At 30.8% G+C, this 14152-nt stretch overlaps 1 protein-coding gene across 1 annotated transcript; it reads right to left on the bottom strand.

Annotated features, from left to right (window-relative positions):
• Nucleotides 1-2371: 2371 nt before the first annotated feature.
• LOC149209561 (serine carboxypeptidase-like 32) lies at nucleotides 2372-9725 on the bottom strand. Its single transcript, XM_089398671.1, has 10 exons — nucleotides 9563-9725; nucleotides 7748-7855; nucleotides 7536-7631; nucleotides 7358-7446; nucleotides 7178-7273; nucleotides 4863-5126; nucleotides 3348-3514; nucleotides 3127-3228; nucleotides 2798-2903; nucleotides 2372-2518 (listed from the first exon to the last, which is right to left on the bottom strand). The coding sequence occupies exons 1-10, from the start codon at nucleotides 9723-9725 to the stop codon at nucleotides 2372-2374; spliced, it is 1338 nt and encodes a 445-aa protein (XP_089254797.1).
• Nucleotides 9726-14152: the final 4427 nt, after the last annotated feature.

Genomic DNA, 14152 nt, shown 5'->3' with positions numbered 1-14152 from the left:
CTTGCCACTAGGATGTTTTCTAAATTTCTCTCATTTTAATTTATTAAAATTTATTTCAATTCACCACCCACTTTTCCTAATGAATTTTATTATTTCAGGATTAATTTTTTTATAATCAACTCTATGTTCCTCTTTCCCCTTTTACCTAATTAAAATACTTATGTACATTATCTACCTAATATTTTCCAATATGGGAAGGGTAGAGTTTTCAAGGTACAATGTTTTTATTTCTTCCTATTCTCCATTTAACCCAAGCTTATTCCTCATTTAATTGCTTTAATTCTAACTTCATTTTTAATTCTAACCTCATTTGCAACCTCATGTGAATTAGTAGGGATTTTCATATCTTGATTATATTTATTAGTATTTTTTTTATGCCAATGGTGCCAAGTTGGTTGTTCCCTTCAAGAAATTCCTTTTGATGTTCCAAGGGTGCAACACCTAACCGTTTATTTGTGATTCCAAGGCTGTCAAGTTCATTGTGCGCTTCAATAGCTTCCCTTGAAGTTCTAACGGTGCGACTTCACATGCCCTTCAAGCATCTAGTAGCTATGAGGGAAAAATTTAGGTGGAACGACATATACATTATCATCTCTTGTGTTGCCTTCTGTAGCGAGACTAATGGTGTTGGGGATCAAGGAATCCTCCTTGATGCACACCCCTAAGTGAAATCATCGTGATCGAACCAATTTGGGACCTGCCCCCATGACGTCATGATCTTCAAGGTGAAGGAACCCCAATACTTCCATCCCAAGTCACGGTGGGACTACTAGCGGGTGAAATCAAAGAAACTGTCCCACCCCTCCCATGCAGTTCCATCTGTTTGTAGAAGACAATCACGCATGTGTGAGTCATTCGGAAAGGCAACTAACATGTGCCTGCACCCACTAACATGTCACTATAATTTATAGCAAGATTGAAACAGAACTTTGAAATTTCAAAATATTCATTTCCATCAAACCAGATGTAGACTCATCACATGCGAGTGCATCAAGTGGTTTCCTGTCATTCTCAATAATTATTATTAAAAAAGTTTCATAGTGGTAGTCACTATCGTAATAATATATATTATATCATCAACATGACATAAGCATCACTTCGTTGTTCATGGTGCATCAGAACTAGTGTGTAGCCAACATAATGAATAGATCCATCACAACTATCATCATCATAACATTAGTAGAAAACATACATATCCATCAATGATATCATCATCATAACATCAATAGACAATATACATATCCAACACAACTGTCATCACTGTAGAATCATCTATGAAACCAACATAACCATCACATCCACTAATAGTAAGGTCAAATGTCCCGATCCCCAAAGTGAGTTCCTCAAAGAATAATGTGTGAGCCTTAAGGCTAAATCATAAAATGATCTACAAAACCAACATAATCATCACATCCACTAACAGTAAGGTCAAATGTCACGATCCTCAAAGTGAGGTCCTCAAATCGTGTGAGCCTTAAGGCTAAATCAATGTTAATGTCATATCAAGGTTAGACTGGTTAGACAACTAGAATAGAGCACTACAAAATATTAGGCGAAGGAAAAAAAAAAAAGAAAAAGAAAGAGGAAATCCATAATAGATCAGCTGTACAGAATAAATCACAAAAACAAACGTTTTATTGAAGAACTCAAAAATACTACCACAAACCTTTTATTGAAGAACTCAAGCCATCACAATGGTCCTGAAAAGCTAGTTTATTCGAAAATAACCTCTATTTTGAATACTACCACAAACTTTTTATTGAAAGGCTGAAGCCAAACTACACTTAATGACAACCAAGGTAATGGATAGCTATTTTATTTGAAGATAGCTTTAAATTTTTTTCACTAATTTTATTCGAAAATAACCTCTATTTTGAATACTACCACAAACTTTTTATTGAAAGGCTGAAGCCAAACTACACTTAATGACAACCAAGGTAATGGAAAGCTATTTTATTTGAAGATAGCTTTAAATTTTTTTCACTAATTTTATAAATTTAAAATGTAACATGATATATGTAAATGCGTAAGAGAGTAACAAAATTTTCTTTCTTATATATTTGAATTCATTGGATTCAATCGAATACACACCTACAAAATTCCAACGATATTGAAAATTAGTATGATATAATTTTTCACATCAAGATTGTGAAATAACTCATTGAAAGTAAAACAGATGAACAAATGGAGATACCTTCTCAGGCCAGCTGGTAAAAATTTAGTTGGATGGTCCGATCGTTCAAATTGAAACACAACTGAATTGAGGGCTGAACGCCAACCCTACAACTTAGGTATTTATTCTGAATAAAAAATATTTAAACCAAATGAAATATCTGTCTGTTCGTCACTGAGTAATATCAACTGGACTGCCTTATCGTTTATCGGGCAAAGGTATCCCTAAAAGAAATGCCCTGAAAAACGCAAGAGCACTACTGCGGTCATAAATAGGCACAGTGTGCCCGGCACCATAAAACGTTGAAAATCTCAGTCCTTCATACTCTTGAGTCCATCCAGCCACCTACATAAATTAATACAACGTAATCTGCAATAAATAAAGCTGTTATACGTACAAGAGATTTGCCCCAAAGGTTTACTTTTATTGGAATAAAATTCAGTTATGAAAGCTAAATATTGTTAGATAGGTTTAAGATTACGACAAATGAAAATAACATTTTCGAAATATTATTTAAGATGAAGCAACAGCAAGTAATCCCTCCACTACCTCTAAACAACTAAGCTATGATAGATATTGCTTTCTTAAAAAAATTAAAATAAAAAACTTATAAAAGATTGTTGCCTGTTGTTCATGAAACCAAGGTTGCCAAGATGCTTTGATGGTGAGATTAAGTTCATCTATAGCATATCTGGTCGATATTAACGGGACTCGGCCATCAGTATCACCACTGCAACATTTCCAATACACAAAAAAAAATTCATCATATATTCAACCTTTAGCTCACAGGCATTTGTTGCAGTGAAAAAAGCAAGGTGTTGGATGAAACTAGATTGTAGATTTGGGAAACATTCTAAAATTGGATAGTAACAAAAACTAATGTACTTCATGGGAGTCTGAAATATTCCTTAAATTGACAGTAAATTAAGTTTAGTAAGGGAATGCTTACATACTTGTATACCCATATGCGAAGGCCTGCTGCTATGAGTTTTTGATATTTGGGCAGCACGGAGTACGGGGTTTCGTTCCAGTTCCAGTGGTTAAGGATGGAGTGACTGCAAAATTTGAAATATGTGATTAAGAATTTTCATTATCCAACGTATATATGAATATTTGAGTTAAATTTTTCAACTGTATATAAAAATATTTGAGTTTGACTTGACATAATTCTTACTTGCAGGGAATCCATTGTATGGTGTCCTGACCTGTACCTAGGTCGGCATGGAGTGCCCTTTGAACGGCCTGTGTATTATAATATTTGATTGCATAGTTATCCAGACATGGATCATAAGTTGATCCCAGCATAGCCCTCGGCCTCCTCTTAGACTCTAAAGTCTTAAACTGTGAAGGATGAAACAAGATATTTTATATCCAGTAAAAAAAAAAGTATATCCCAGTGATGTTAACGTGGATAAGCAGAATTATTTTTTTCAAATGATATTAAAATATACGTAATGTGGGAGAAAGAATAATGGTTTTTTTTAATTATTGTATTAAATTTAAATAAGAAATTTATTCACTTATATAAATAAAATAAAAATATGTAGAATCATGATATTTTACAAGGCAAAATTATGATTGTTGGGTATTATTTGGTTTATATATATATATAATAATGAATATAGGATATATATTGGTTTTCATTTATAAATTATTTAGTTTAAATGATTATTTAAAAAAATAGATTTAAAATTAGGTAAAATGATTACTAAATAAATGTAGATATTGAATTATCTATATATATATATTTATAAGTATGAAAATAATATATATTTATTTTTTTTATAAAAAATAATATATATAAATTAAACATTTTATATTATTTTTTTTGTAAAAATATTTTTATATTTGAAAAAAAATATATTTAAAAGTAATTAAATAAAGTTTAAAGGTATTATAACACCATTTCCTCTTAAGAGTGCCCCGTGTACAACCACATTAGATCTCAATTTCACAATCTTTGTTACAATATTGAAGTTCCTAGTCTTTTACAATGTCAAAATCAGTCAGAGGCTTCTCTCTCTCCAAACTTTTTGAGCATAGGAATAAAATCTTAAATCAAAATAAATAATTTGTTTCTTGAGGTCCGATAGACCAATGTTTGACCATCATCATCATCAACAATATATTTAATAAAAATTCAATACTATAATTTAAAATTTAAATGAGAAAAATACTAATCATTTCTCTAATCCATTAAAAATAAACCAACTTAACATATATAAAATCAGAAATATACAAAATCATATAAACATTCCTTATACACATTATCTCTAACCTACAATCAAAATAAAATAAAATAAAAATATTTATTACTGAACGATATAAAATTAAATAAGATAAAAAGTTTTATGGTATAAATTAATATAAATTTAATAAATTAAAAAAAAAACATGTTCATAAAATAATAATCATTTAAAAAAAAAATGAAATTATAAAACAAAAATGAGAAACATTTTTTTAAATTAAAGTTACTGTAATTTATATTAAATTTTTAAATATATTTTTCTGAAATACTCGCATTAAAATTCATTTCACAAATAAATTCCAATACATATTCAAAAACTAAAAACATCTTATAGAAGTTAAGTGTTTTTTTTTCTCCTGTCCCCTTCCGCTAAATTTCTATTAAAATGAATTTATTTTAAATTCCTTTAATTTGCATTGGTGCGTGAGTGTTATTACTTACAGCATTTGTTGCGGTCGCACTTCCATCGGTAGCATTTATCAAGCATTTGGGTGTGTAGAGACTGTATCTATCAACCTGATCATAGTTGGCCAACGTTAAGTCTACGGCCGTTTTGCAATCCTCATTGTCCCATGTATCGTTACCCAAGAAATCGCAGTTGGATAAGATGACTTGGTAAGTCTCCTCGGATATAATTCCATGACTCCATGCGTAGTCCATGTTACCTTTCCAGTCATAGCCGTCATGTGTCAATGCGTTGCCCACCTAAAAATTTGAAAAAGACTTCACATGTATAATTATCATGCCATTGGTCACTCACCAGCATGTATGTTAGGGCTTTTTCTTTACCAGCAATGTGTCAGAACGGGCAGGCCATCCTGCTGCAGGTTGGAAGGTCTAACAAAGGTTTAATACTAAAATATTAAACACGTTAGGAAAGAAATTCAAAATTTACCAGGATTTTCATTTGGGACATTGTTTATCCACCGGAAAGAGATCATTGGTGAAGTTTAACTGGATTGCAGATTTTAAAATTGATACGGATATAAGTTAAGTTAAATCAAATAACCCTTTTTTTCATATCTATCAAATTTTTAGAATATTTCAAATTTTTAGAATATTTCAAAATCTATAAAGTGACCTAATCTAAATTCCAACAATAATGTCTATTAAATTTCTAAAATATTCGAAATTCTATGATAAATATAAAATTGACACAATCTATACCCAAAAACCTCACAATAATATATATCCCTGCATAATAGGTTATTGATACTCTTCAGCTTAGAGTTTTTTTTTTCAGAGAGAAATCCATATATATGGCAGAAGCCCTCAGTACAATATGGCAGAAGCCACTCAGAATAAGGCCGAAGCCAGACAGAAATACGGCCGAAGCCAGCTAATAATACAGCAAAGCCGTCAAATATATCGCCGAAAAGAGAGGTCCTCAGCAGAGATCGACCGAGGGAGTGAAAGCCATCCGCCCCAGCTGTCATATCATGAACGCCGGGTGCCTTCAGCTCAGAATCATATATAGATTGGATGTATATTCTGAAATAACCTATACACAAAGACCGAACCATGTGTATGTGTTTAATAGGGCGTTAACATTCTGCAGCTCAGTGTTTGCAGCAAAGTCTCAGAATGGGGGCAGGCCATCCCTGCTGCAGGTTGGAAGGTGTAGCAAAGGTTTAAATAATGAAATATTAACCCCGAGGAAAAACTTTGAATGACTAGCCCATTCATGATTCTAATCCTGCTCGTTTATCTCTTCTGGAGGGTCGGTGTTAAAGGATGGCCCTAAATCGACACTGATCCAGGGTGGAATGGTTATGGCTATCTTCAAGGGGTGCCGGAAATGGGGCAGTTGTAGATGTCCATGATCAAGTGTTGCAAGACGTGAATTGAATTATATGTTTGATTTTGCTTATGTCTGTTTGGAATATTTGGGCATCTGCAATTAGGTTAAGTTTAGGTTATACATTGTTGGGTTATTGAGCATATACATCAGATCACTTGAATTTAAGATGATTTGATGTATATACTTAAAAATACTACAATGTGTTACTTAAATTTAATTGGATTGCAAATTTCTAAATATTGTAGATTGATAGGACTGAAATTAATAGTAATTGATTTTCAAATAGTTAATTTTATTGATATTCATTAGATTTATAAAATATTTTAAAATGGATAATTTAAAATATATACAAATATCTAATACCCAGTTCAGAGAAAAAGGAGTTGACTTTAGTGCGATTTTTTGGGTTTTTTAAAATTTGGTTGAAAATTTTGAAGGGAAATTTTGATTTATGTTATTTAAATTATGTTTTTGGTTGTATATATAAATTCAGTATCCTAAAAAAACCTTAGGACATTTGGATTGTAAAATGATTACCCATCAAACTTGTGACTTCAATAATTTTTTATTGGATTTTAAAAAAATTAGATTGAAAAAACCTACCCAAAAACTTCCCAAAAAAAAAAAAAGAACACACTGAAAATTCATAATATCTCATTAATAAGCTCAGTCATATATGTATGCATATACATTGATTGGATGCAGAAACACCAAATGTACACAGATCCAACAATGTATATGTGCATAATAGGGCATTATTACTCTGCAGCTCAGTGTTTTTTTGCTTTCCGTGCAGGTGAATAATTTTGACAGCTAATCTATTCTACCTTGAAAAGGGCGGGCAGCCCACTGCAACAGAACTCTGACCCAGAAAAAAGCCCAAATATACATGATGGTTAACTCTGCACTAATTATTGTATGAGAAAACTAGAACCATTGACTGCCATTATTTTACCATGAAACCTTGGAGGTTGATCTGCTCATTCTGAGAAAGCGTATTGTTGTTGAAATCAGTAATGATCTCTGCAAGTTCTGGTATGTATTTACCTGCCTCAAATAACAGTAAATTTCAATGAGTTATGGAGATGCACTGTGAAGTTTAATTAACTAATCAAAGTTAAATTTACTCGCCTGCATAGCTCTCTCCTGTTATGTAAAAGTCGCGTTGTCTGTATTCGGGAAACCTTAAAAACCAATTTTGAAGAAAAACAAATGTGTCTGTACCTGAAGTGATGTTCAAAACAGTCTTATCATCGGTGTTCACATCAATTTTATTCCAAGCCTGGATAATAGAAATTAGAATAAGAGGTTACCAGTCATGTTGTCGCCAAGCTTATCGTAATCTGATGTTGTGTTAGAATAAGAAAACCCTACTCCAACTGGCGATTCTACAAACAATAAGTTGGACTCTGCAGAGAGTTTTAGTCTGACATTAATATTCGATTTCAAAGGTTGAAGTTATATTCAAAATGAAAATGCAAAGAAAAACCGAAATGGCAGCAAAGAAAAACAGAGAAAATCAAACCATTGTTCCAGGCGTATTCATTGAAGGAAAGGGTAGCGCCGGAAGGGTCCACAAGGAAAGGTCCTACCTCCTCTGTTGCTCCATATCCCACAGAAGAACACCCAGGACCTGAGAGCCCAGAATTGATATAAAATATCACTAAATGTTCGGACTATGTCAAATTCATATATCATTACGAGAAATAAGGCTGGACTCTTAAATGCAAGCAGATAAGGGCTCATGGCTGAGTTGCATGCTGGTTTATGTATATTGTATGGAACGAGAAACAATGGCAGTTCAAATTATGTTATGAACATTAAAAAATAACAGCAATGTAATCTGTATTGCACCTGTAATCTGTACTGCACTATTGTGGTGTGAAGTTTACACTTCTCCGCCCAAAAATACAAGTTTAAAAACATTCATCATGAGTAAACATCCATACAACTTAGATCTTCGATATTTTTATCTAAATACAAGATGAAAAATTAACATCTAGAAGTTATATAAACATCAAAGAGAAATTAAAAAAATATTTTAATATATCAAAGTTTTTTTTTGATAATTAGTTGGTTAATGATAATGACATACCAGTATTAAGCAATAATAATAATAATGTTAATTATGCTTAAAATTTAATTAAATTTAAATTTGTAATACATCATTTTCACTATTAAATCAATTAAATTATATATTTTAAATTTAATTAATAATATTTAAAAATATAATTGTACTTTAATTTATTATAATGAAAAGTATATATATATATATATATATATATATAAAATACTGTGTCTAAATTATATTTTTAATATATAAATTATTTATTTAAATTATTTATTTTTTGAAAATTTTCAAGATGTGAGATTATACAATTTCCCCATCAAGAATTTTTAAGCAAATTTAAACCAACTTTTTGACTTTTTCCTGGCCAAGTTTAACTAAAATTAATTAAAAAGTTTTGAGATCTTAAATTTGCTATATAATCTGCAAAATTCTAGTCTCCATCAATTTTAAAAAATAATAAATCTATTCAAACATTAAAAACCAACCACATCAATTCTAACACAAATTTGGCAAGAAGTATACATATCTGGTTATTCATTGGAGTGACCCCATCCTACACAAATTTGGCAAGAAGTATACATAAATAAGAATCTGATTATTCATTGGAATGATCCCATCTTAGGGTCTAAAAAATTTATCGTTCAAATGTTGCCTATCAATCTCACGGATCTACCATTTATCTTTCGTAAACCTCATGGCAGGCATATTATATATAGTCAACGATTAAAGTATTTTTTTTGTTATTTAAATCAATTTTACTTAAAATTCAATAATAGTTTTATATATAATTTATAAAATTTAAAGGGTTAGAAATTTTAAAAATATTTAATTTATTTATGCAATTAAAAACGAAACAGCTATAATTATATATATATATATATATAACTTTTAGTAAATGTAAGTTGGGAAATAAAGAAAAATAACTATTTCTACATTAAAAAATAACTAACTCACTTAAATATTAATGAGTTTTCCTTAAATATAACTACTATCCATCTAAAAAGAGAGAAACCTATATAAATAAAGTTAAATTTCATGGGAGTGGCCAGAAACCTGGTATGGTTATTAAACTTAGCATTCAAAACATTGCCTCTCAATGTCACCTAGCCATCATAATCTTTCATTATACAAAATTTGAACGATATAATAAACAGAAGCTAGATGACATTCCGAGCCAACGCTTTATCTATAAATTCTGTAGGATAATAACCAGAAAAGAGGGAATGATACAGTCATGGTTAAATAAAGATAGAAATACAGGATGAGTACCTCCATTGAGCCACAGGACCAGCGGCTTCTGCTCTTTTTCAGAAATAGCTTCAAAGAACCAATAAAATAGAGCCCTTCCATTCTGCTCATTCACAGTCACATGGCCAGCATAATGGTTGAATCCAACTTTTGGCTGGCCAGGCAGTTCGGTCACCTGATCCATTATTCTTGTTACATTTTCAATCGGATTTACAACGACTTCGGCCCGACTGGAACCCAAACAGCTAAGAACAAACCCTAGAACTATCCAACAAGTTTTTTTACACACCATTCTCTCAAGTTGTTGTCAATCAGCGTCAAAAATTTCCTGCTGATTAAGGTTTTTCTTTTCCTTGAAAGACGCTATATAGCTTGGCCAATGCTGGGGTGTGAGCTTAACGAAAACACCCGTTATGACTGCCGAATTTCGCTCAACCTCTCTCTGCCTCTCGCTTCAGGAATCGTTGATATAGCAATCTTTTTCAATATTTAAGGTTGTCTGTCATTGAACAAACTGGTTGGAATCCCCTGATGTTTTGAGGGAATTCGCTAAATTTCAATTCCTTTCTAATCAATCAATTGAGATCCAAACCCTAAACCCTACGAGAATGGACTGAGAATGTGTAAAATGAAAACCCTAAACAAATTCTGCTTAATGGTTATTGTTTGAATGTAGGTTTATATAGATTACTATTAATCATCATCATCCTGTGAGCGGCTTTGTCATACCCAGCTCTTGTAAGAGAATGTACACCCTTGGATCATCATCCTGTGAGCGGCTTTGTGATACCCAGCTCTTGAAAGAGAATGTACACCCTTGGACCAAATCAAAATGTTATTAATGTATATTAATTTGTAAGACCAAATCAGACTTGTTAGGTGTTCTGGTGTACGTATTGGAAGGGATTGTGATTTCGAGCGGACTAAGTTTCGGCGGATTTTATCTTGCGAGAGAATAGAGATAAGAAAGAAAGACTCGGCTGGTAACTTGCCAGAGAATAGAGATAAGAAAGAAATACTCGGCTTGTTTTCTGAAACCTTGAGCTTTTCTTTATCTGGTTAATTAATCATAATAATTATGTTAAGTTTTTTATTATTTATCATATTTTTATGGTTAGGTATTCAGTTTTGTTTTGATGGTGTATTAATTTGTTTTGACAAAAAAAATTATGTCATGTATTTATAGTTTAATATTGTAAATTCAAATTATGTTATTTTATTATTATTATTTAAATTTATTTATTTGTAAAGTGATTAGTTGAGATTGTTTGGTAGTGGTCTCATTGGACTTTAACCATCATTATCATTAATAACTTCATTTCTATTATCTTTTGATCATTATCATTAATAACTTCATTTCTATTATCTTTTGTTATTCATTATAGGAAAAAAATTCCCCAATAATCACATTCTTCATTTTTATTAGTTACTAATTTATTTTTTTTAGTTTTTATTTAAATTTTATTTTTTCATTTTTCTATTATTTCCATTTTCATGCATTATAGTTTTTCTTCCATATTTTCAATTTAAGATGACACTTTATTATATTAAAAACATATTTTAATAATTTTAATTATAAAAAATTATAATTATATATGGACACCCCTAGAATCTAAACAGGGACAGTGGTTTGGAGATCAGTGGAAGCTGGTTTCCCCTGATTAAAGAAAAATTAAACCCTAATAGTCTGCTCTTCTTCTATCAAAGCATTCATGTTGTCCTGATGATGGATCCCGGTTGGGATTCGAAACGTTGGCAGAAAATCGTTCTTACTGTGGATTCTCCGATGACTAAAGAAATAACAAACCAAAGAGGTCTTAAATCCATAATTATATATATATATATATATATATATATATATATATATATATATATATATATATATATATATATAATTAGAAACAAAAACACACATATATTCTTATAAATATTACTTTATTATAGCAAGTGCAATATGTAACTCCCTTTTATGAAAAAAAATTAATGGATAACCATTATTGAATGGTTGAACAAATTAATAAATCTAATAATGAAACACATTTGAATATGATAAAGGGGAGTACCGCAAGTAATTAAATAGACTAAATAAGCTTCGAGTAAAATAGAGACATGTGCATAGATAATTTTGGATAAAACATTAGCCCCCAACATTATTGTTTGCTTGTTAAGAGTTTAATGAAATATATTTGTGCACATTTTATTCCATCTTTATCTTATAGGACCAAATAATAAAGACAAATTACAATGTCTAATATTTTTATATTAGATCATGTATATATATGATACAAATAAAATAAAATAATTTTTAAAAAACTAATTACTCTAATGAAGTATTTATTTAACTTTAAGTCTATAGTCATCCTAATTCAATATGAAATAAATAATCTATCTTAGAATTTTTATGTAGAAAAAATCGATTGATATGAAGTATGTTTGCCATCTTAATTGCATAAAAAATAATTCATATGTAACAAAATATTTAATATAAAAAATTACAATGTCTAGTATATTAAAATAAAAAGTCAAGTTAGGGTTAAGTTTGACTCGAAAAGATTTATAAATTTTATTTTTTTATTTTATATTTTAAAGTTATGATTAAAATTGTAGAGACAAAAGAGGAAATCTTGTTTATTGTACTGTTGAGTTAAATTTTATTTTTTATATTGCGTCATGAAATAAAATTGAATTGTGAAAATATATAAGATAAGTAAATTTTATTGAGGAAAATGATTGAACAAGTCCATTCAATGATGAAAATGAGCAAGAGAAAAATCAATATAATATGGAGCATTGTCACTTTTATTTTTTTTAATTGGCTACTTTTTATGGTTAGTAAAAGCTCGAAAAATAATGACAATTGTTTTTTTTCTTGAAAATAAAATATTATTTTATTAAATAATTTTAAAATCTGAAAGTTTTATTTAAAGCCACATAAAATTAGTCATCCACCAATAAGAAATTAGAAATTGAAATTTTAAATATTCAAAAAATAATTTTCAATTTCTAAAAAAATAAGTTTACTATTTAATTTCACCAAAAGTTTAATAAACTTTGGAAATAGTTTCTAAAATTTTGCAAAATAATTAAGAGTCAAAGCATTTTGACCGAAACTTATTACAATATACTTGCTTTCGAGAGGTATAACAAGGATTGCATAATAGTTAGTATGTGCCACTTAGTTTAAATATAGCTTAATTAAACTAAAAAATGATAAATGCAAAGCTTTCATTAGTTTAATTAAGCTATATTTAAACTAAATGGTAGGTACTAGCTACTATGTAGCCCTCGTTAATTAGGTAACGATGTAGTGCATGAACATGTTCAATCTTTCTTTTTTAAGCTTGGTGGTACCTTTCCATTAATTTTCTAACATAAAGCACATTACATCCAAATGTCTGAAGGTTAGGTGGTCTCAACCTATTGCGAGGGAAACCATGTATGTTGGCCGCCTAACCACAAAATATGCCATTTAGAAACAAAAAATAATAAGTCTAACAAGGCATGATATATATGTTTGAGAGTATTTGTTCTTCCTATTTGCTGGATGCCTATAAACATAACTACTAATATGCCTAAAAATTTGAAACTAATTCATACAAAACTATAACCAAGGATGCACTTCCACTACTCATCATCAATCGAATCCACTGGAGCAGGGTCCTTTACAATGGAACTTGGCATCGCTGTTTGGGAATACAAGGGATGTGTTGCTCTATGAACTTGAGCCAACCATTATGATGCTGCAATTGAAACTGAATCTTTTGAAAGTATTTGGTATAATCTAAATGTCCATGAGAGGACAAATGCATATGAGGTGGAAACTGCTCCAAGGCTTTAGCCAGAATGTCTTCATCATCTAAAATAGGTGGATTATTTGCTTATATTGAGAGGATTTACCATGGGTGTGGCCAGGGTCAGGAATCAAAGTTTGCCAATATTCTAAATCAATTTTATTAAGTCCATTGTATCTCTTCTTCCCAATCTATGATAATTTGCTTGACCGGATTCGAACTGCTTGATTGGTAAGCCTGAGTGACTTCCTGAATAATGCAAGACATTCATTTTCACCCATGCACAATCCCCCTAGATGAACTAGGTTGACTAGTCTAAGAAGGGGAGGCTTTCCTCTCTTTCCCATAACCACAACCTCCACAACCATTCCTTCCTTTACTAGAGAACCATATTTCGGCTTCTACAAAGAAAATTTTGTCGTGTGTCAAGATCTGGAGGTCACCCCAAATAGACTCGAAACTTATAAACATGACATTTCCAAGGGTCTGTATAGACCTGTCAAAGAAATTACAAAAGAAACCAATCAAATAAGGAACCAGTTTTGAAGCGTGCTATCAACCGACATCTAACAGAACATTATGGGCCCACTTCTACCATTGTTCCACTAGTGCCCATTAACGGGCCTAAAATGACTGACAACACCATCTACAGGCAAAACCCCATAATTTTTGGGGCGAGTCTCATGTTTTATCGATTCGACCAACATAACAATGCACTGAAGAAAGAAAGAACATTTTAGTCGAGAGCTACCCCTTGACCGCAATCTACATACAAACTTACATGAAAGCCAAATGCAGTGTGCCTTGATTACGAAAATGG

Source organism: Pinus tabuliformis, chromosome 1_2, assembly GCF_031772625.1.
Source record: "Pinus tabuliformis cultivar Carrire ecotype Pingquan chromosome 1_2, CPIR1, whole genome shotgun sequence".
Taxonomy (NCBI): Eukaryota; Viridiplantae; Streptophyta; class Pinopsida; order Pinales; family Pinaceae; genus Pinus; species Pinus tabuliformis.
The sequence above is the reverse complement of the archived record's forward strand: the minus strand, read 5'-3'. Positions and strand labels throughout refer to the sequence as shown.